Here is a 25,997-nt window from a genome sequence, read left to right on the forward strand (position 1 = left end):
AGCTGGGGAAGGAGGGGTAGAGGAGGGGTAGAGGAGGGGAAGGAGGGGTAGAGGAGGGGAAGGAGGGGTAGAGGAGGGGAAGGAGGGGAAGGAGGGGTACAGGAGGGGAAGGAGGGGTAGAGGAGGGGTAGAGGAGAGGTAGAGCTGGGGAAGGAGGGGTAGAGGAGGGGTAGAGGAGAGGTAGAGCTGGGGAAGGAGGGGTAGAGGAGGGGAAGGAGGGGTACAGGAGGGGAAGGAGGGGTACAGGAGGGGAAGGAGGGGTAGAGGAGGGGTAGAGGAGAGGTAGAGCTGGGGAAGGAGGGGTAGAGGAGGGGAAGGAGGGGTACAGGAGGGGAGGGAGGGGTACAGGAGGGGAAGGAGGGGTACAGGAGGGGAAGGAGGGGTACAGGAGGGGAAAGAGGGGTATAGGAGGGGAAGGAGGGGTACAGGAGGGGAAGGAGGGGTAGAGGAGGGGAAGGAGGGGTACAGGAGGGGAAGGAGGGGTACAGGAGGGGAAGGAGGGGTACAGGAGGGGAACAGGGATTTTAGTTTTGGTTTGGAAAGAGATCTGCTCCCGCACTACAGGGTTAGGAGCACTACAGGGTTAGGAGCACTACAGGGTTAGGAACACTACAGGGTTAGGAACACTACAGGGTTAGGAGCACCACAGGGTTAGGAGCACTACAGGGTTAGGAGCACCACTGGGTTAGGAGCACTACAGGGTTAGGAGCACTACAGGGTTAGGAGCACCACAGGGTTAGGAGCACCACAGGGTTAGGAGCACCACAGGGTTAGAAGTAGAAGTCAGCCGATTATGATTTTTCAATGCCGATACCGATTATTGGAGGATCAAAAAAAGCCGATACCGATGAAATCGGCCGATCGAAGGTGCTGTTTGAATGAATGCTTACGAGCCTGCTGCTGCCTACCACCGCTCAGTCAGACTGCTCTATCAAATATCAAATCATAGACTTAATTATAACATAATAACACACAGAAATACGAGCCTTAGGTCATTAATATGATCAAATCCGGAAACTATCATTTCGAAAATGAAACGTTTATTCTTTCAGTGAAATACGGAACCGTTTCGTATTTTATCTAACGGGTGGCATCCCTAAGTCTAAATATTCCTGTTACATCGCACAACCTTCAATGTTATGTCATAATTACGAAAAATTCTGGCAAATTAGTTCGCAACGAGCCAGGCGGCCCAAACTGCTGCATATACCCTGACTCTGTTGCACAGAACGCAAGAGAAGTGACACAATTTCCCTAGGTAAAATACATGTTAGCAGGCAATATTAACTAAATATGCAGGTTTAAAAATATATATTTGTGTATTGATTTTAAGAAAGGCCCTTTTTTCGCGAATGCGCTTGTTAAATCACCCGTTTAGCGAAGTAGGCTGTGATTCAATGATAAATTAACAGGCACCGCATCGATTATATGTGTGTGTTGGTGTGTGTGTGATAGCAATTTGAGGTTGCTAACACTCTCTCTTTTTTGTTTTATATATATTGTACATTCAGAAAGTATTCAGACCCCTTGAGTTTTTCCACATTTTGTTAGGTTACATTTACATTTACATTTTAGTCATTTAGCAGACGCTCTTATCCAGAGCGACTTACAAATTGGTGCATTCACCTATAATATCCAGTGGAACAACCACTTTACAATAGTGCATCTAAATCTTTTAAGGGGGCGGGGTTAGAAGGATTACTTTATCCTATCCCAGGTATTCCTTAAAGAGGTGGGGTTTCAGGTGTCTCCGGAAGGTGGTGATTGACTCCGCTGTCCTGGCGTCGTGAGGGAGCTTGTTCCACCATTGGGGTGCCAGAGCAGCGAACAGTTTTGACTGGGCTGAGCGGGAACTGTGCTTCCTCAGAGGTAGGGAGGCGAGCAGGCCAGAGGTGGATGAACGGAGTGCCCTTGTTTGGGTGTAGGGCCTGATCAGAGCCTGAAGGTACGGAGGTGCCGTTCCCCTCACAGCTCCGTAGGCAAGCACCATGGTCTTGTAGCGGATGCGAGCTTCGACTGGAAGCCAGTGGAGAGAGCGGAGGAGCGGGGTGACGTGAGAGAACTTGGGAAGGTTGAACACCAGACGGGCTGCGGCGTTCTGGATGAGTTGTAGGGGTTTAATGGCACAGGCAGGGAGCCCAGCCAACAGCGAGTTGCAGTAATCCAGACGGGAGATGACAAGTGCCTGGATTAGGACCTGCGCCGCTTCCTGTGTGAGGCAGGGTCGTTACTGCCGTATTAAATCGTTTTTTTCCCCCCTTATGAATCTACACACAATACCCTATAATGACATCACAATGCCCCATAATGACATCACAATACCCCATAATGACATCACAATACCCCATAATGACATCACAATACCCCATAATGACATCACAATACCCCATAATGACATCACAATACCCCATAATGACATGACAATACCCCATAATGACAAAGGAAAAACAGGTTTTTAGAAATGTTAACAAATGTATTAAAAATAGAAAACAGAAATATCACATTTACATCAGTATTCAGACCCTTTATTCACTACGTTGTTGAAGCACCTTTGGCAGCGATTACAGCCTCAAATATTGTATTTGGGGAGTTTCTCCCATTCTTCTCTGCAGATCCTCTCAAGCTCTGTCAGTTTGGCTGGGGACTGTTGTTTCACAGCTATTTTCAGGTCTTTCCAGAGATGTTTGATCGGGTTCAAGTCTGGGCTCTGGCTGGGCCACTCAAGGACATTCAGAGGCTTGTTCCGGAGCCATTCCTGCGTTGTCTTGGCTGTGTGCTTAGTGTCGTTGTCCTGTTGGAAGGTGAACCTTCGCCCCAGTCTGAGGTCCTGAGCGTTCTGGAGCAGGTTTTCATCAGGGATCGCCCTGTACTAGTCTCCCAGTCCCTGCCGCAAAAAAACATCCCCACAGCATGATGCTGCCACCACAATGCTTCACCGTAGGGATGGTGCCAGGTTTCCTCTAGATGTGACGCTAGGCATTCAGGCCTAAGAGTTCAATCTTGGTTTCATCAGACCAGAGAATCTTGTTTCTCATGGTCTGAGAGTCATTAAGTGGCTTTTGTTAAACTCCAAGTGGGTTGTTGAAGCCTCTCCAACATAATCCAGGTAGAATCAGGAATTCCCCAGGGCAGCTGTTTAGGCCCATTACTTTTTTCAATCTTTACTAACAACATGCCACTGGCTTTGAGTAAAGCCAGAGTGTCTATGTATGAGGATGACTCAACACTATACACGTCATCTACTACAGCAACTGAAATGACTGCAACACTCAACAAAGAGCTGCAGTTAGTTTCAGAGTGGGTGGCAAGGAATAAATTAGCCCTAAATATTTCTAAAACTAAAAGCATTGTATTTGGGACAAATCCTTCACTAAACCCTAATCCTCAACTCAAGTGCATCTCGTAATGAATAATGTGTAAATTTAGCAAGCAGATGTGACTAAACTGGTTGGAGTAACCCTGGATTGTAAACTGTCATGGTCAAAACATATTGATACAACAGTAGCTAAGATGGGGAGAAGTCTGTGCATAATAAAGCTCTGCTCTACCTTCTTAACAACACTATCAACAAGGCAGGTACTACAGGCCCTAGTTTCTACCTTCTTAACAACACTATCAACAAGGCAGGTCCTACAGGCCCTAGTTTCTACCTTCTTAACAACACTATCAACAAGGCAGGTACTACAGGCCCTAGTTTCTACCTTCTTAACAACACTATCAACAAGGCAGGTCCTACAGGCCCTAGTTTCTACCTTCCTAACAACACTATCAACAAGGCAGGTCCTACAGGCCCTAGTTTCTACCTTCTTAACAACACTATCAACAAGGCAGGTCCTACAGGCCCTAGTTTCTACCTTCTTATCAACACTATCAACAAGGCAGGTCCTACAGGCCCTAGTTTCTACCTTCTTAACAACACTATCAACAAGGCAGGTCCTACAGGCCCTAGTTTTGTCGCACCTGGACTACTGTTCAGTTGTGTGGTCAGGTGCCACAGAGGGACTTAGGAAAATTGTAGTTGGATCAGAACAGGGCAGCACGGCTGGACCTTGGATGTACACAGAGAGCTAACATTAATGACATAATCAAAAAATCTCTCTCTCTCTCTCTCTCTCTCTCTCTCTCTCTCTCTCTCTCCATAGTAGTAACAGTTGCCAGTGTTAATGAGTAGAGTGAAGCATTAATACTAAAACTCGTACAGGGTGTGACGCCACTCTTAGTGTTGCCTAAGTCCTGAAACAATACCCTCTGTGATGGTGGATCACACACACACACCTTTTCACGTGGCTCTCCCCTGCTCCAGATTATTGTCCTAATCTCACACGTTCTCTCCATCACTCTTTCTCTCCATCACTCGTTCGCCTGCGTCCCCAAAACTCTGTCGCTCTCAGTGAGTCGCCCAGTCACTCGGGCCAGCAAACCGGACTCACACAGACACGGAGGACAGGAGACACACGGAGGACAGAAAGAGGACAGGACACACAGAAGACAGGACACACGGAGGACAGGACATAAAGGCAACAGACTGTACAGTTAATTCTGAGCCTCTTCTGAGGGAGGATCTCCTGAATCTACTGGAAAACAACCCAGATTTGATCATCTCAGAAGATTAAAACCTCCAACTGAGACTGCCAGTTCGCTGCCAGGAGAAATCCACTAACAAGCCAATCAACAAGAAGCAAAAGAATCACAGACTGGGTTCTATGGGAGGCCATGTTTGTTTTGTGGGGAACGATACAAAGAGGACCTGAAGAAAAAAGTGGATCCACTGCTGCTCTGAGTGGAGTACCTACGCCGTTGGTTTAACATGAAGCTAACAGTATAGCAGCTGGAGACCTCAGTAAGGTAGCTGCCTCTGGACCATCAGTCAGAGAAGAGGACAGAATCTGAAACAGTTTGTCAGAGCTGATTATCCCTCCGCTGGAAGACTTTTCTCTTCCCTTCGTTCTCTTGTCCTCCAGACCGTATCCCTCCATCTCACCAACCAATCTCTCAGCCCTGCTATCGCTCAGAGAGAGAAACGCGCTTACAGTCAGATCTAGCTATATCTGAGTCAATGAAAATGGCGATGGATGCGCTTTGTGCGTCTGACGGTGTGGGCGGGAGTCGTGTGAGGTCAGACAGCACCTCCAGCACGGCGTCCCAGGGGTCAAAGGGTAGGCTGCTGCTCCGACAGCGCCTGTCCCAGCTGCTGACCTGTGTAGAGGACCTGAGCTCTGATGATGAGGCTAACGAGGAACTGTCCCGCACTCTGGACGAAGCCTTTCAGCTCTGTGGACGCGTCAGCCCCAGAGACACCTTCAGGTGCGCACACACGTACAAACACCCAGAGAGAGAGAGACACACACACACAGGGTTATTTTCAGGCCTGTTGGGACTCTGCCCAGTACCCCTGGTCCTAAGCCTCAAGGCTGGGTTCTAAGGCTGGGTTCTAAGGCTGCGTTCTAAAGCTGGGTTCTAAGGCTGGGTTCTAAGGCTGGGTTCTAAGGCTGCATTCTAAAGCTGGGTTCTAAAGCTGCATTCTAAAGCTGGGTTCTAAGGCTGGGTTCTAAGGCTGGGTTCTAAAGCTGGGTTCTAAGGCTACGTTCTAAGGCTGGGTTCTAAGGCAGGGTTCTAAGGATGGGTTCTAAGGCGGGGTTCTAAGGCGGGGTTCTAAGGATGGGTTCTAAGGCTGGGTTCTAAGGCTGGGTTCTAAGGCTGTGTTCTAAAGCTGGGTTCTAAGGCTGGGTTCTAAGGCTGGGTTCTAAGGCTGGGTTCTAATGCTGGGTTCTAAGGCTGGGTTCTAAGGCTGGGTTCTAAGGCTGGGTTCTAAGGCGGGGTTCTAAGGCTGGGTTCTAAGGCCGGGTTCTACGGCTGGGTTCTAAAGCTAGAAATACACAGTTTGTTGATATTTCTCTCTCTCTACTTTCTGCTTGTTTCTGAAAGGCTGCACATGGTCACATGGAATGTGGCGACAGCAGAGCCTCCTGGTGATGTCACTTCCTTGCTGCAGCTGGACGCCCAGCCTGCCACAGACCTCTACGTGATTGGGTGAGATCATGTCTGCTGGATAGCTATTGGATGTAAAATCTGTGTGTTTACTGTATATAGGTCTATGTTTATTAAAGTGTGTGTGTGTGTGTGTGCGTGTGCGTGTGTGTGTGTGTGTGTGTGTGTCAGTCTTCAGGAGGTAAATGCAGCCCCTCTGAGGTTTCTGTCAGACCTGCTGGTAGAAGACTCCTGGAGCCACCTACTGATGAACACACTGGCCAATAGAGGATACATCAAGGTAGTGTGTGTGTGTGTGTGTGTGTGTGTGTGTGTGTGTGTGTGTGTGTGTGTGTGTGTGTGAGAGAGCTGCACCAGTGAGTTGTGAGAGAACAATAGGACGCCTGAGTTGGTTCTCATTGTGGTCCTGTTGCAGGTTGAGAAAACACACAAACGGCCCTTTATCTCTGTCTGGTATTTATGTAACAGATCAGATCAGGGGCCTTTATCTCTGTCTGGTATTTATGTAACAGGTCAGATCGGCTCATATCCCATGCAGTTGTTTACGTTTAGTGATCACTCTTTACATTTTCTTTCTTTATTCCTTTCCCTCTGTCTCTCGTTCTCTCATCTTCTTTCTGTATCTCTCATCCTCCCCCTTTCTCTATTGCCCTTTATCTCTTCCACCCCCCCCCCCCCCCCCCCCCCAGGTATCTTCAGTGAGGCTGCAGGGGCTGCTGCTATTGGTCTTCTCTAAGCAGGTTCATGTCCCCTTCATCAGAGATATCCAGACTACCTACACGCGCACCGGCATCTTCGGGTACTGGGTATGGACCTGATAGCTGTATTAACTCTATATACTGGGTATGGACCTGATAGCTGTATTAACTCTATATACTGGGTGGGTATAGACCTGATAGCTGTATTAACTCTATATACTGGGTGGGTATAGACCTGATAGCTGTATTAACTCTATATACTGGGTATGGACCTGATAGCTGTATTAACTCTATATACTGGTTGGGTATAGACCTGATAGCTGTATTAACTCTATATACTGGGTATGGACCTGATAGCTGTATTAACTCTATATACTGGGTATGGACCTGATAACTGTATTAACTCTATATACTGGGTATGGACCTGATAGCTGTATTAACTCTATATACTGGGTATGGACCTGATAGCTGTATTAACTCTATATACTGGGTGGGTATAGACCTGATAGCTGTATTAACTCTATATACTGGGTATGGACCTGATAGCTGTATTAACTCTATATACTGGGTGGGTATAGACCTGATAGCTGTATTAACTCTATATACTGGGTGGGTATAGACCTGATAACTGTATTAACTCTATATACTGGGTGGGTAGAGACCTGATAGCTGTATTAACTCTATATACTGGGTATGGACCTGATAGCTATATTAACTCTATATACTGGGTGGGTATAGACCTGATAGCTGTATTAACTCTATATACTGGGTGGGTATGGACCTGATAGCTGTATTAACTCTATATACTGGGTGGGTATGGACCTGATAACTGTATTAACTCTATATACTGGGTGGGTATAGACCTGATAGCTGTATTAACTCTATATACTGGGTATGGACCTGATAACTGTATTAACTCTATATACTGGGTGGGTATAGACCTGATAGCTGTATTAACTCTATATACTGGGTGGGTATAGACCTGATAGCTGTATTAACTCTATATACTGGGTATGGACCTGATAGCTGTATTAACTCTATATACTGGGTGGGTATAGACCTGATAGCTGTATTAACTCTATATACTGGGTGGGTATAGACCTGATAGCTGTATTAACTCTATATACTGGGTATGGACCTGATAGCTGTATTAACTCTATATACTGGGTGGGTATGGACCTGATAGCTATATTAACTCTATATACTGGGTATGGACCTGATAGCTGTATTAACTCTATATACTGGGTGGGTATGGACCTGATAGCTGTATTAACTCTATATACTGGGTATATACCTGATAGCTGTATTAACTCTATATAATGGGTGGGTATGGACCTGATAGCTGTATTAACTCTATATACTGGGTATGGACCTGATAGCTGTATTAACTCTATATACTGGGTATGGACCTGATAACTGTATTAACTCTATATACTGGGTGGGTATAGACCTGATAGCTGTATTAACTCTATATACTGGGTGGGTATGGACCTGATAGCTGTATTAACTCTATATACTGGGTGGGTATGGACCTGATAGCTGTATTAACTCTATATACTGGGTATGGACCTGATATCTGTATTAACTCTATATACTGGGTATGGACCTGATAGCTGTATTAACTCTATATACTGGGTGGGTATGGACCTGATAGCTGTATTAACTCTATATACTGGGTGGGTATGGACCTGATAGCTGTATTAACTCTATATAATGGGTGGGTATGGACCTGATAGCTGTATTAACTCTATATACTGGGTATAGACCTGATAGCTGTATTAACTCTATATACTGGGTGGGTATGGACCTGATAGCTGTATTAACTCTATATACTGGGTATGGACCTGATAGCTGTATTAACTCTATATACTGGGTATGGACCTGATAGCTGTATTAACTCTATATACTGGGTGGGTATGGACCTGATAGCTGTATTAACTCTATATACTGGGTATGGACCTGATAGCTATATTAACTCTATATACTGGGTATGGACCTGATAGCTGTATTAACTCTATATACTGGGTATGGACCTGATAGCTGTATTAACTCTATATACTGGGTGGGTATAGACCTGATAGCTGTATTAACTCTATATACTGGGTATGGACCTGATAGCTGTATTAACTCTATATACTGGGTGGGTATGGACCTGATAGCTGTATTAACTCTATATACTGGGTATGGACCTGATAGCTGTATTAACTCTATATACTGGGTATGGATCTGATAGCTGTATTAACTCTATATACTGGGTATGGACCTGATAGCTGTATTAACTCTATATACTGGGTATGGACCTGATAGCTGTATTAACTCTATATACTGGGTGGGTATAGACCTGATAGCTGTATTAACTCTATATACTGGGTATAGACCTGATAGCTGTATTAACTCTATATACTGGGTATAGACCTGATAGCTGTATTAACTCTATATACTGGGTATGGACCTGATAGCTGTATTAACTCTATATACTGGGTATGGATCTGATAGCTGTATTAACTCTATATACTGGGTATGGACCTGATAGCTGTATTAACTCTATATACTGGGTATAGACCTCGTAGCTGTATTAACTCTATATACTGGGTATAGACCTGATAGCTGTATTAACTCTATATACTGGGTATGGACCTGATAGCTGTATTAACTCTATATACTGGGTATGGATCTGATAGCTGTATTAACTCTATATACTGGGTATAGACCTGATAGCTGTATTAACTCTATATACTGGGTGGGTATAGACCTGATAGCTGTATTAACTCTATATACCGGGTATAGACCTGATAGCTGTATTAACTCTATATACTGGGTGGGTATAGACCTGATAGCTCTATTAACTCTATATACTGGGTATGGACCTGATAGCTGTATTAACTCTATATACTGGGTGGGTATAGACCTGATAGCTGTATTAACTCTATATACTGGGTGGGTAGAGACCTGATAGCTGTATTAACTCTATATACTGGGTGGGTATAGACCTGATAGCTGTATTAACTCTATATACTGGGTATGGACCTGATAGCTGTATTAACTCTATATACTGGGTATAGACCTGATAGCTGTATTAACTCTATATACTGGGTGGGTATAGACCTGATAGCTGTATTAACTCTATATACGGGGTATAGATCTGATAGCTGTATTAACTCTATATACTGGGTGGGTATGGACCTGATAGCTGTATTAACTCTATATACTGGGTGGGTATAGACCTGAAATCTGTATTAACTCTATATACTGGGTATAGACCTGATAGCTGTATTAACTCTATATACTGGGTGGGTATGGACCTGATAGCTGTATTAACTCTATATACTGTGTATAGACCTGATAGCTGTATTAACTCTATATACTGGGTATGGACCTGATAGTTGTATTAACTCTATATACTGGGTATGGACCTGATAGCTGTATTAACTCTATATACTGGGTATGGACCTGATAGCTGTATTAACTCTATATACTGGGTGGGTATGGACCTGATAGCTGTATTAACTCTATATACTGGGTATGGACCTGATAGCTGTATTAACTCTATATACTGGGTATGGACCTGATAGCTGTATTAACTCTATATACTGGGTATGGACCTGATAGCTGTATTAACTCTATATACGGGGTATGGACCTGATAGCTGTATTTACTCTATATACTGGGTATGGACCTGATAGCTGTATTAACTCTATATACTGGGTATGGACCTGATAGCTGTATTAACTCTATATACTGGGTATAGACCTGATATCTCTATTAACTCTATATACTGGGTATAGACCTGATAGCTGTATTAACTCTATATACTGGGTATGGATCTGATAGCTGTATTAACTCTATATACTGGGTATGGACCTGAAAACTGTATTAACTCTATATACTGGGTATAGACCTGATAGCTGTATTAACTCTATATACTGGGTGGGTATGGACCTGATAGCTGTATTAACTCTATATACTGGGTATAGACCTGATAGCTGTATTAACTCTATATACTGGGTATGGACCTGATAGCTGTATTAACTCTATATACTGGGTGGGTATGGACCTGATAGCTGTATTAACTCTATATACTGGGTATGGACCTGATAGCTGTATTAACTCTATATACTGGGTGGGTATAGACCTGATAGCTGTATTAACTCTATATACTGGGTATGGACCTGATAGCTGTATTAACTCTATATACTGGGTGGGTATAGACCTGATAGCTGTATTAACTCTATATACTGGGTGGGTATGGACCTGATAGCTGTATTAACTCTATATACTCGGTATATACCTGATAGCTGTATTAACTCTATATACTGGGTATATACCTGATAGCTGTATTAACTCTATATACTGGGTATGGACCTGATAGCTGTAGTAACTCTATATACTGGGTATGGACCTGATAGCTGTATTAACTCTATATACTGGGTATGGATCTGATAGCTGTATTAACTCTATATACTGGGTATGGACCTGATAGCTGTATTAACTCTATATACTGGGTATGGACCTGATAGCTGTATTAACTCTATATACTGGGTATGGACCTGATAGCTGTATTAACTCTATATACTGGGTATAGTGCTGATAGCTGTATTAACTCTATATACTGGGTATGGACCTGATAGCTGTATTAACTCTATATACTGGGTATGGACCTGATAGCTGTATTAACTCTATATACTGGGTATAGACCTGATAGCTGTATTAAGTCTATATACTGGGTATGGACCTGATAGCTGTATTAACTCTATATACTGGGTATGGACCTGATAGCTGTATTAACTCTATATACTGGGTGGGTATAGACCTGATAGCTGTATTAACTCTATATACTGGGTATAGACCTGATAGCTGTATTAACTCTATATACTGGGTATGGACCTGATAGCTGTATTAACTCTATATACTGGGCATGGATCTGATAGCTGTATTAACTCTATATACTGGGTATAGACCTGATAGCTGTATTAACTCTATATACTGGGTGGGTATGGACCTGATAGCTGTATTAACTCTATATACTGTGTATGGACCTGATAGCTTTATTAACTCTATATACTGGGTGGGTATGGACCTGATAGCTGTATTAACTCTATATACTGGGTATGGACCTGATAGCTGTATTAACTCTATATACTGGGTATGGATCTGATAGCTGTATTAACTCTATATACTGGGTATGGACCTGATAGCTGTATTAACTCTATATACTGGGTGGGTATGGACCTGATAGCTGTATTAACTCTATATACTGGGTGGGTATGGACCTGATAGCTGTATTAACTCTATATACTGGGTGGGTATGGACCTGATAGCTGTATTAACTCTATATACTGGGTATGGACCTGATAGCTGTATTAACTCTATATACTGGGTATAGACCTGATATCTGTATTAACTCTATATACTGGGTATGGACCTGATAGCTGTATTAACTCTATATACTGGGTATGGACCTGATAGCTGTATTAACTCTATATACTGGGTATAGACCTGGTAGCTGTATTAACTCTATATACTGGGTATGGACCTGATAGCTTTATTAACTCTATATACTGGGTATGGACCTGATAACTGTATTAACTCTATATACCTGGGTATGGACCTGATAGCTGTATTAACTCTATATACTGGGTATGGACCTGATAGCTGTATTAACTCTATATACTGGGTATGGACCTGATAGCTGTATTAACTCTATATACTGGGTATGGACCTGATAGCTGTATTAACTCTATATACTGGGTGGGTATAGACCTGATAGCTGTATTAACTCTATATACTGGGTATGGACCTGATAGCTGTATTAACTCTATATACTCGGTATGGACCTGAAAACTGTATTAACTCTATATACTGGGTATAGACCTGATAGCTGTATTAACTCTATATACTGGGTGGGTATGGACCTGATAGCTGTATTAACTCTATATACTGGGTATAGACCTGATAGCTGTATTAACTCTATATACTGGGTATGGACCTGATAGCTGTATTAACTCTATATACTGGGTGGGTATGGACCTGATAGCTGTATTAACTCTATATACTGGGTATGGACCTGATAGCTGTATTAACTCTATATACTGGGTGGGTATAGACCTGATAGCTGTATTAACTCTATATACTGGGTATGGACCTGATAGCTGTATTAACTCTATATACTGGGTATAGACCTGATAGCTGTATTAACTCTATATACTGGGTGGGTATGGACCTGATAGCTGTATTAACTCTATATACTGGGTGGGTATGGACCTGATAGCTGTATTAACTCTATATACTGGGTATAGACCTGATAGCTGTATTAACTCTATATACTGGGTATGGACCTGATAGCTGTAGTAACTCTATATACTGGGTATGGACCTGATAGCTGTATTAACCATATATACTGGGTGGGTATGGACCTGATAGCTGTATTAACTCTATATACTGGGTGGGTATGGACCTGATAGCTGTATTAACTCTATATACTGGGTATGGACCTGATAGCTGTATTAACTCTATATACTGGGTGGGTATGGACCTGATAGCTGTATTAACTCTATATACTGGGTATGGACCTGATAGCTGTATTAACTCTATATACTGGGTATGGACCTGATAGCTGTATTAACTCTATATACTGGGTATGGATCTGATAGCTGTATTAACTCTATATACTGGGTATAGACCTGATAGCTGTATTAACTCTATATACTGGGTGGGTATAGACCTGATAGCTGTATTAACTCTATATACTGGGTATGGACCTGATAGCTGTATAAACTCTATATACTGGGTGGGTATGGACCTGATAGCTGTATTAACTCTATATACTGGGTGGGTATAGACCTGATAGCTGTATTAACTCTATATACTGGGTATGGACCTGATAGCTGTATTAACTCTATATACTGGGTATAGACCTGATAGCTGTATTAACTCTATATACTGGGTGTGTATAGACCTGATAGCTGTATTAACTCTATATACTGGGTATGGACCTGATAGCTGTATTAACTCTATATACTGGGTGGGTATAGACCTGATAGCAGTATTAACTCTATATACTGGGTATAGATCTGATAGCTGTATTAACTCTATATACTGGGTGGGTAGAGACCTGATAGCTGTATTAACTCTATATACTGGGTGGGTATGGACCTGATAGCTGTATTAACTCTATATACTGGGTATGGACCTGATAGCTGTATTAACTCTATATACTGGGTATAGACCTGATAGCTGTATTAACTCTATATACTGGGTGGGTATAGACCTGATAGCTGTATTAACTCTATATACTGGGTATGGACCCGATAGCTGTATTAACTCTATATACTGGGTATGGACCTGATAGCTGTATTAACTCTATATACTGGGTGGGTATGGACCTGATAGCTGTATTAACTCTATATACTGGGTGGGTATAGACCTGATAGCTGTATTAACTCTATATACTGGGTATAGACCTGATAGCTGTATTAACTCTATATACTGGGTGGGTATAGACCTGATAGCTGTATTAACTCTATATACTGGGTGGGTATGGACCTGATAGCTGTATTAACTCTATATACTGGGTATAGACCTGATAGCTGTATTAACTCTACATACTGGGTATGGACCTGATAGCTGTATTAACTCTATATACTGGGTGGGTATAGGCCTGATAGCTGTATTAACTCTATATACTGGGTATGGACCTGATAGCTGTATTAACTCTATATACTGGGTATGGACCTGATAGCTGTATTAACTCTATATACTGGGTATGGACCTGATAGCTGTATTAACTCTATATACTGGGTATAGACCTGATAGCTGTATTAACTCTATATACTGGGTGGGTATGGACCTGATAGCTGTATTAACTCTATATACTGGGTATAGACCTGATAGCTGTATTAACTCTATATACTGGGTATGGACCTGGTAGCTGTATTAACTCTATATACTGGGTGGGTATGGACCTGATAGCTGTATTAACTCTATATACTGGGTATGGACCTGATAGCTGTATTAACTCTATATACTGGGTATGGATCTGATAGCTGTATTAACTCTATATACTGGGTATGGACCTGATAGCTGTATTAACTCTATATACTGGGTGGGTATGGACCTGATAGCTGTATTAACTCTATATACTGGGTATGGACCTGATAGCTGTATTAACTCTATATACTGGGTATGGACCTGATAGCTGTATTAACTCTATATACTGGGTATAGACCTGGTAGCTGTATTAACTCTATATACTGGGTATGGACCTGATAGCTTTATTAACTCTATATACTGGGTATGGACCTGATAACTGTATTAACTCTATATACTGGGTATGGACCTGATAGCTGTATTAACTCTATATACTGGGTATGGACCTGATAGCTGTATTAACTCTATATACTGGGTATGGACCTGATAGCTGTATTAACTCTATATACTGGGTGGGTATAGACCTGATAGCTGTATTAACTCTATATACTGGGTATGGACCTGATAGCTGTATTAACTCTATATACTGGGTATGGACTTGATAGCTGTATTAACTCTATATACTGGGTATGGACCTGATAGCTGTATTAACTCTATATACTGGGTATAGACCTGATAGCTGTATTAACTCTATATACTGGGTGGGTATGGACCTGATAGCTGTATTAACTCTATATACTGGGTATAGACCTGATAGCTGTATTAACTCTATATACTGGGTATGGACCTGATAGCTGTATTAACTCTATATACTGGGTGGGTATGGACCTGATAGCTGTATTAACTCTATATACTGGGTATGGACCTGATAGCTGTATTAACTCTATATACTGGGTGGGTATAGACCTGATAGCTGTATTAACTCTATATACTGGGTATGGACCTGATAGCTGTATTAACTCTATATACTGGGTGGGTATAGACCTGATAGCTGTATTAACTCTATATACTGGGTGGGTATGGACCTGATAGCTGTATTAACTCTATATGCTGGATAAAGACCTGATAGCTGTATTAACTCTATATACTGGGTATGGACCTGATAGCTGTATTAACTCTATATACTGGGTATGTACCTGATAGCTGTATTAACTCTATATACTGGGTATATACCTGATAGCTGTATTAACTCTATATACTGGGTATGGACCTGATAACTGTATTAACTCTATATACTGGGTATGGACCTGATAGCTGTAGTAACTCTATATACTGGGTATGGACCTGATAGCTGTATTAACTCTATATACTGGGTATGGATCTGATAGCTGTATTAACTCTATATACTGGGTATAGACCTGATAGCTGTATTAACTCTATATACTGGGTGGATATAGACCTGATAGCTGTATTAACTCTATATACTGGGTATGGACCTGATAGCTGTATTAACTCTATATACTGGGTGGGTATGGACCTGATAGCTGTATTAACTCTATATACTGGGTGGGTATAGACCTGATAGCTGTATTAACTCTATATACTGGGTATGGACCTGATAGCTGTATAAACTCTATATACTGGGTGGGTATGGACCTGATAGCTGTATTAACTCTATATACTGGGTATGGACCTGATAGCTGTATTAACTCTATATACTGGGTATGGACCTGATAGCTGTATTAACTCTATATACTGGGTTTGGATCTGATAGCTGTATTAACTCTATATACTGGGTATAGACCTGATAGCTGTATTAACTCTATATACTGGGTGGGTATAGACCTGATAGCTGTATTAACTCTATATACTGGGTATGGACCTGATAGCTGTATTAACTCTATATACTGGGTGGGTATGGACCTGATAGCTGTATTAACTCTATATACTGGGTGGGTATAGACCTGATAGCTGTATTAACTCTATATACTGGGTATGGACCTGATAGCTGTATAAACTCTATATACTGGGTGGGTATGGACCTGATAGCTGTATTAACTCTATATACTGGGTTTGGATCTGATAGCTGTATTAACTCTATATACTGGGTATAGACCTGATAGCTGTATTACCTCTATATACTGGGTGTGTATAGACCTGATAGCTGTATTAACTCTATATACTGGGTATGGACCTGATAGCTGTATTAACTCTATATACTGGGTGGGTATAGACCTGATAGCAGTATTAACTCTATATACTGGGTATAGATCTGATAGCTGTATTAACTCTATATACTGGGTGGGTAGAGACCTGATAGCTGTATTAACTCTATATACTGGGTGGGTATGGACCTGATAGCTGTATTAAGTCTATATACTGGGTATGGACCTGATAGCTGTATTAACTCTATATACTGGGTATAGACCTGATAGCTGTATTAACTCTATATACTGGGTGGGTATAGACCTGATAGCTGTATTAACTCTATATACTGGGTGGGTATGGACCTGATAGCTGTATTAACTCTATATACTGGGTATAGACCTGATAGCTGTATTAACTCTATATACTGGGTATGGACCTGATAGCTGTATTAACTCTATATACTGGGTATGGACCTGATAGCTGTATTAACTCTATATACTGGGTATGGACCTGATAGCTGTATTAACTCTATATACTGGGTATGGACCTGATAGCTGTATTAACTCTATATACTGGGTATGGATCTGATAGCTGTATTAACTCTATATACTGGGTATGGACCTGATAGCTGTATTAACTCTATATACTGGGTATGGACCTGATAGCTGTATTAACTCTATATACTGGGTATGGACCTGATAGCTGTATTAACTCTATATACTGGGTATGGACCTGATAGCTGTATTAACTCTATATACTGGGTATGGACCTGATAGCTGTATTAACTCTATATACTGGGTGGGTATAGACCTGATAGCTGTATTAACTCTATATACTGGGTATAGACCTGATAGCTGTATTAACTCTATATACTGGGTGGGTATGGACCTGATAGCTGTATTAACTCTATATACTGGGTATGGATCTGATAGCTTTATTAACTCTATATACTGGGTATGGACCTGATAGCTGTATTAACTCTATATACTGGGTATAGACCTCGTAGCTGTATTAACTCTATATACTGGGTATGGACCTGATAGCTGTATTAACTCTATATACTGGGTATGGATCTGATAGCTGTATTAACTCTATATACTGGGTATAGACCTGATAGCTGTATTAACTCTATATACTGGGTGGGTATGGACCTGATAGCTGTATTAACTCTATATACTGGGTGGGTATAGACCTGATAGCTCTATTAACTCTATATACTGGGTATAGACCTGATAGCTGTATTAACTCTATATACTGGGTGGGTATAGACCTGATAGCTGTATTAACTCTATATACTGGGTATAGATCTGATAGCTGTATTAACTCTATATACTGGGTGGGTAGAGACCTGATAGCTGTATTAACTCTATATACTGGGTGGGTATAGACCTGATAGCTGTATTAACTCTATATACTGGGTATGGACCTGATAGCTGTATTAACTCTATATACTGGGTATGGACCTGATAGCTGTATTAAGTCTATATACTGGGTATGGACCTGATAGCTGTATTAACTCTATATACTGGGTATGGACCTGATAGCTGTATTAACTCTATATACTGGGTGGGTATAGACCTGATAGCTGTATTAACTCTATATACTGGGTATGGACCTGATAGCTGTATTAACTCTATATACTGGGCATGGACCTGATAGCTGTATTAAGTCTATATACTGGGTATGGACCTGATAGCTGTATTAACTCTATATACTGGGTATGGACCTGATAGCTGTATTAACTCTATATACTGGGTGGGTATAGACCTGATAGCTGTATTAACTCTATATACTGGGTATAGACCTGATAGCTGTATTAACTCTATATACTGGGTATGGACCTGATAGCTGTATTAACTCTATATACTGGGTATGGATCTGATAGCTGTATTAACTCTATATACTGGGTATAGACCTCATAGCTGTATTAACTCTATATACTGGGTATGGACCTGATAGCTGTATTAACTCTATATACTGGGTATGGACCTGATAGCTGTATTAACTCTATATACTGGGTATGGACCTGATAGCTGTATTAACTCTATATACTGGGTATGGACCTGATAGCTGTATTAACTCTATATACTGGGTATGGACCTGATAGCTGTATTAACTCTATATACTGGGTATGGACCTGATAGCTGTATTAACTCTATATACTGGGTGGGTATAGACCTGATAGCTGTATTAACTCTATATACTGGGTATGGACCTGATAGCTGTATTAACTCTATATACTGGGTATGGACTTGATAGCTGTATTAACTCTATATACTGGGTATGGACCTGATAGCTGTATTAACTCTATATACTGGGTATAGACCTGATAGCTGTATTAACTCTATATACTGGGTGGGTATGGACCTGATAGCTGTATTAACTCTATATACTGGGTATAGACCTGATAGCTGTATTAACTCTATATACTGGGTATGGACCTGATAGCTGTATTAACTCTATATACTGGGTGGGTATGGACCTGATAGCTGTATTAACTCTATATACTGGGTATGGACCTGATAGCTGTATTAACTCTATATACTGGGTGGGTATAGACCTGATAGCTGTATTAACTCTATATACTGGGTATGGACCTGATAGCTGTATTAACTCTATATACTGGGTGGGTATAGACCTGATAGCTGTATTAACTCTATATACTGGGTGGGTATGGACCTGATAGCTGTATTAACTCTATATGCTGGATAAAGACCTGATAGCTGTATTAACTCTATATACTGGGTATGGACCTGATAGCTGTATTAACTCTATATACTGGGTATGTACCTGATAGCTGTATTAACTCTATATACTGGGTATATACCTGATAGCTGTATTAACTCTATATACTGGGTATGGACCTGATAACTGTATTAACTCTATATACTGGGTATGGACCTGATAGCTGTAGTAACTCTATATACTGGGTATGGACCTGATAGCTGTATTAACTCTATATACTGGGTATGGATCTGATAGCTGTATTAACTCTATATACTGGGTATAGACCTGATAGCTGTATTAACTCTATATACTGGGTGGATATAGACCTGATAGCTGTATTAACTCTATATACTGGGTATGGACCTGATAGCTGTATTAACTCTATATACTGGGTGGGTATGGACCTGATAGCTGTATTAACTCTATATACTGGGTGGGTATAGACCTGATAGCTGTATTAACTCTATATACTGGGTATGGACCTGATAGCTGTATAAACTCTATATACTGGGTGGGTATGGACCTGATAGCTGTATTAACTCTATATACTGGGTATGGACCTGATAGCTGTATTAACTCTATATACTGGGTATGGACCTGATAGCTGTATTAACTCTATATACTGGGTTTGGATCTGATAGCTGTATTAACTCTATATACTGGGTATAGACCTGATAGCTGTATTAACTCTATATACTGGGTGGGTATAGACCTGATAGCTGTATTAACTCTATATACTGGGTATGGACCTGATAGCTGTATTAACTCTATATACTGGGTGGGTATGGACCTGATAGCTGTATTAACTCTATATACTGGGTGGGTATAGACCTGATAGCTGTATTAACTCTATATACTGGGTATGGACCTGATAGCTGTATAAACTCTATATACTGGGTGGGTATGGACCTGATAGCTGTATTAACTCTATATACTGGGTTTGGATCTGATAGCTGTATTAACTCTATATACTGGGTATAGACCTGATAGCTGTATTACCTCTATATACTGGGTGTGTATAGACCTGATAGCTGTATTAACTCTATATACTGGGTATGGACCTGATAGCTGTATTAACTCTATATACTGGGTGGGTATAGACCTGATAGCAGTATTAACTCTATATACTGGGTATAGATCTGATAGCTGTATTAACTCTATATACTGGGTGGGTAGAGACCTGATAGCTGTATTAACTCTATATACTGGGTGGGTATGGACCTGATAGCTGTATTAAGTCTATATACTGGGTATGGACCTGATAGCTGTATTAACTCTATATACTGGGTATAGACCTGATAGCTGTATTAACTCTATATACTGGGTGGGTATAGACCTGATAGCTGTATTAACTCTATATACTGGGTGGGTATGGACCTGATAGCTGTATTAACTCTATATACTGGGTATAGACCTGATAGCTGTATTAACTCTATATACTGGGTATGGACCTGATAGCTGTATTAACTCTATATACTGGGTATGGACCTGATAGCTGTATTAACTCTATATACTGGGTATGGACCTGATAGCTGTATTAACTCTATATACTGGGTATGGACCTGATAGCTGTATTAACTCTATATACTGGGTATGGATCTGATAGCTGTATTAACTCTATATACTGGGTATGGACCTGATAGCTGTATTAACTCTATATACTGGGTATGGACCTGATAGCTGTATTAACTCTATATACTGGGTATGGACCTGATAGCTGTATTAACTCTATATACTGGGTATGGACCTGATAGCTGTATTAACTCTATATACTGGGTATGGACCTGATAGCTGTATTAACTCTATATACTGGGTGGGTATAGACCTGATAGCTGTATTAACTCTATATACTGGGTATAGACCTGATAGCTGTATTAACTCTATATACTGGGTGGGTATGGACCTGATAGCTGTATTAACTCTATATACTGGGTATGGATCTGATAGCTTTATTAACTCTATATACTGGGTATGGACCTGATAGCTGTATTAACTCTATATACTGGGTATAGACCTCGTAGCTGTATTAACTCTATATACTGGGTATGGACCTGATAGCTGTATTAACTCTATATACTGGGTATGGATCTGATAGCTGTATTAACTCTATATACTGGGTATAGACCTGATAGCTGTATTAACTCTATATACTGGGTGGGTATGGACCTGATAGCTGTATTAACTCTATATACTGGGTGGGTATAGACCTGATAGCTCTATTAACTCTATATACTGGGTATAGACCTGATAGCTGTATTAACTCTATATACTGGGTGGGTATAGACCTGATAGCTGTATTAACTCTATATACTGGGTATAGATCTGATAGCTGTATTAACTCTATATACTGGGTGGGTAGAGACCTGATAGCTGTATTAACTCTATATACTGGGTGGGTATAGACCTGATAGCTGTATTAACTCTATATACTGGGTATGGACCTGATAGCTGTATTAACTCTATATACTGGGTATGGACCTGATAGCTGTATTAAGTCTATATACTGGGTATGGACCTGATAGCTGTATTAACTCTATATACTGGGTATGGACCTGATAGCTGTATTAACTCTATATACTGGGTGGGTATAGACCTGATAGCTGTATTAACTCTATATACTGGGTATGGACCTGATAGCTGTATTAACTCTATATACTGGGCATGGACCTGATAGCTGTATTAAGTCTATATACTGGGTATGGACCTGATAGCTGTATTAACTCTATATACTGGGTATGGACCTGATAGCTGTATTAACTCTATATACTGGGTGGGTATAGACCTGATAGCTGTATTAACTCTATATACTGGGTATAGACCTGATAGCTGTATTAACTCTATATACTGGGTATGGACCTGATAGCTGTATTAACTCTATATACTGGGTATGGATCTGATAGCTGTATTAACTCTATATACTGGGTATAGACCTCGTAGCTGTATTAACTCTATATACTGGGTATGGACCTGATAGCTGTATTAACTCTATATACTGGGTATGGATCTGATAGCTGTATTAACTCTATATACTGGGTATAGACCTGATAGCTGTATTAACTCTATATACTGGGTGGGTATAGACCTGATAGCTGTATTAACTCTATATACTGGGTATAGATCTGATAGCTGTATTAACTCTATATACTGGGTGGGTAGAGACCTGATAGCTGTATTAACTCTATATACTGGGTGGGTATAGACCTGATAGCTGTATTAACTCTATATACTGGGTATAGACCTGATAGCTGTATTAACTCTATATACTGGGTGGGTATAGACCTGATAGCTGTATTAACTCTATATACTGGGTGGGTATAGACCTGATAGCTGTATTAACTCTATATACTGGGTGGGTATGGACCTGATAGCTGTATTAACTCTATATACTGGGTGGGTATAGATCTGATAGCTGTATTAACTCTATATACTGGGTGGGTATGGACCTGATAGCTGTATTAACTCTATATACTGGGTGGGTATAGACCTGAAATCTGTATTAACTCTATATACTGGGTATAGACCTGATAGCTGTATTAACTCTATATACTGGGTGGGTATAGACCTGATAGCTGTATTAACTCTATATACTGGGTGGGTATGGACCTGATAGCTGTATTAACTCTATATACTGGGTATGGACCTGATAGCTGTATTAACTCTATATACTGGGTATGGACCTGATAGCTGTATTAACTCTATATACGGGGTATGGACCTGATAGCTGTATTAACTCTATATACTGGGTATGGACCTGATAGCTGTATTAACTCTATATACTGGGTATGGACCTGATAGCTGTATTAACTCTATATACTGGGTGGGTATAGACCTGATAGCTGTATTAACTCTATATACTGGGTGGGTATAGACCTGATAGCTGTATTAACTCTATATACTGGGTATGGACCTGATAGCTGTATTAACTCTATATACTGGGTATAGACCTGGTAGCTGTATTAACTCTATATACTGGGTATGGACCTGATAGCTTTATTAACTCTATATACTGGGTATGGACCTGATAACTGTATTAACTCTATATACTGGGTATGGACCTGATAGCTGTATTAACTCTATATACTGGGTATGGACCTGATAGCTGTATTAACTCTATATACTGGGTATAGACCTGATAGCTGTATTAACTCTATATACTGGGTGGGTATAGACCTGATAGCTGTATTAACTCTATATACTGGGTGGGTATGGACCTGATAGCTGTATTAACTCTATATACTGGGTATAGACCTGATAGCTGTATTAACTCTATATACTGGGTATGGACCTGGTAGCTGTATTAACTCTATATACTGGGTATGGACCTGATAGCTGTATTAACTCTATATACTGGGTATGGACCTGATAGCTGTATTAACTCTATATACTGGGTATGGACCTGATAGCTGTATTAACTCTATATACTGGGTATGGACCTGATAGCTGTATTAACTCTATATACTGGGTATGGATCTGATAGCTGTATTAACTCTATATACTGGGTATGGACCTGATAGCTGTATTAAATCTATATACTGGGTATGGACCTGATAGCTGTATTAACTCTATATACTGGGTATGGATCTGATAGCTGTATTAACTCTATATACTGGGTATGGACCTGATAGCTGTATTAACTCTATATACTGGGTATGGATCTGATAGCTGTATTAACTCTATATACTGGGTATGGACCTGATAGCTGTATTAACTCTATATACTGGGTGGGTATAGACCTGATAGCTGTATTAACTCTATATACGGGGTATAGACCTGATAGCTGTATTAACACTATATACTGGGTATGGACCTGATAGCTGTATTAACTCTATATACTGGGTATAGACCTGATAGCTGTATTAACTCTATATACTGGGTGGGTATAGACCTGATAGCTGTATTAACTCTATATACTGGGTATAGATCTGATAGCTGTATTAACTCTATATACTGGGTGGGTATGGACCTGATAGCTGTATTAACTCTATATAGTGGGTGGGTATAGACCTGAAATCTGTATTAACTCTATATACTGGGTATAGACCTGATAGCTGTATTAACTCTATATACTGGGTGGGTATAGACCTGATAGCTGTATTAACTCTATATACTGGGTGGGTATGGACCTGATAGCTGTATTAACTCTATATACTGTGTATAGACCTGATAGCTGTATTAACTCTATATACTGGGTATGGACCTGATAGTTGTATTAACTCTATATACTGGGTATGTACCTGATAGCTGTATTAACTCTATATACTGGGTATGGATTTGATAGCTGTATTAACTCTATATACTGGGTGGGTATAGACCTGATTGCTGTATTAACTCTATATACTGGGTGGGTATGGACCTGATAGCTGTATTAACTCTATATAATGGGTGGGTATAGACCTGATAGCTGTATTAACTCTATATACTGGGTGGGTATAGACCTGATAGCTGTATTAACTCTATATACTGGGTATGGACCTGATAGCTGTATTAACTCTATATACTGGGTGGGTATAGACCTGATAGCTGTATTAACTCTATATACTGGGTGGGTATGGACCTGATAGCTGTATTAACTCTATATACTGGGTATGGACCTGATAGCTGTATTAACTCTATATACTGGGTATGGACCTGATAGCTGTATTAACTCTATATACTGGGTATGGACCTTATAGCTGTATTAACTCTATATACGGGGTATGGACCTGATAGCTGTATTAACTCTATATACTGGGTATGGATCTGATAGCTGTATTAACTCTATATACTGGGTATGGACCTTATAGCTGTATTAACTCTATATACGGGGTATGGACCTGATAGCTGTATTAACTCTATATACTGGGTATGGATCTGATAGCTGTATTAACTCTATATACTGGGTATGGACCTGATAGCTGTATTAACTCTATATACTGGGTGGGTATGGACCTGATAGCTGTATTAACTCTATATACTGGGTATGGACCTGATAGCTGTATTAACTCTATATACTGGGTGGGTATAGACGTGATAGCTGTATTAACTCTATATACTGGGTATGGACCTGATAGCTGTATTAACTCTATATACTGGGTATGGACCTGATAGCTGTATTAACTCTATATACTGGGTATGGACCTCATAGCTGTATTAACTCTATATACTGGGTATGGACCTGAAAGCTGTATTAACTCTATATACTGGGTATGGACCTGATAGCTGTATTAACTCTATATACTGGGTATGGACCTGATAGCTGTATTAACTCTATATACTGGGTGGGTATAGACCTGATAGCTGTATTAACTCTATATACTGGGTGGGTATAGACCTGATAGCTGTATTAACTCTATATACTGGGTATGGACCTGATAGCTGTATTAACTCTATATACTGGGTATGGATCTGATAGCTGTATTAACTCTATATACTGGGTATGGACCTGATAGCTGTATTAACTCTATATACTGGGTGGGTATGGACCTGATAGCTGTTTTAACTCTATATACTGGCTATAGACCTGGTAGCTGTATTAACTCTATATACTGGGTAGGGATAGACCTGATAGCTGTATTAACTCTATATACTGGG

At 40.6% G+C, this 25,997-nt stretch overlaps 2 protein-coding genes across 2 annotated transcripts in view; both read left to right on the forward strand.

Moving 5' to 3' along the window:
• LOC145859277 (uncharacterized) overlaps positions 1 to 25,997 on the forward strand; it is a 296,534-nt gene that overhangs the window by 131,521 nt on the left and 139,016 nt on the right. The gene's annotated exons all lie outside the window — the stretch shown is intronic.
• inpp5kb (inositol polyphosphate-5-phosphatase Kb) overlaps positions 1 to 25,997 on the forward strand; it is a 102,250-nt gene that overhangs the window by 19,730 nt on the left and 56,523 nt on the right. Inside the window, exons 3-5 of the mRNA XM_045690278.2 lie at positions 5,926 to 6,030; positions 6,160 to 6,268; positions 6,678 to 6,794. Coding sequence (XP_045546234.1) covers positions 5,926 to 6,030; positions 6,160 to 6,268; positions 6,678 to 6,794 — 331 coding nt within the window. The remainder of the gene's footprint in view (positions 1 to 5,925; positions 6,031 to 6,159; positions 6,269 to 6,677; positions 6,795 to 25,997) is intronic.

Source organism: Salmo salar, chromosome 11 (genome assembly GCF_965601325.2).
Source record: "Salmo salar chromosome 11, fSalSal1, whole genome shotgun sequence".
Taxonomy (NCBI): Eukaryota; Metazoa; Chordata; class Actinopteri; order Salmoniformes; family Salmonidae; genus Salmo; species Salmo salar.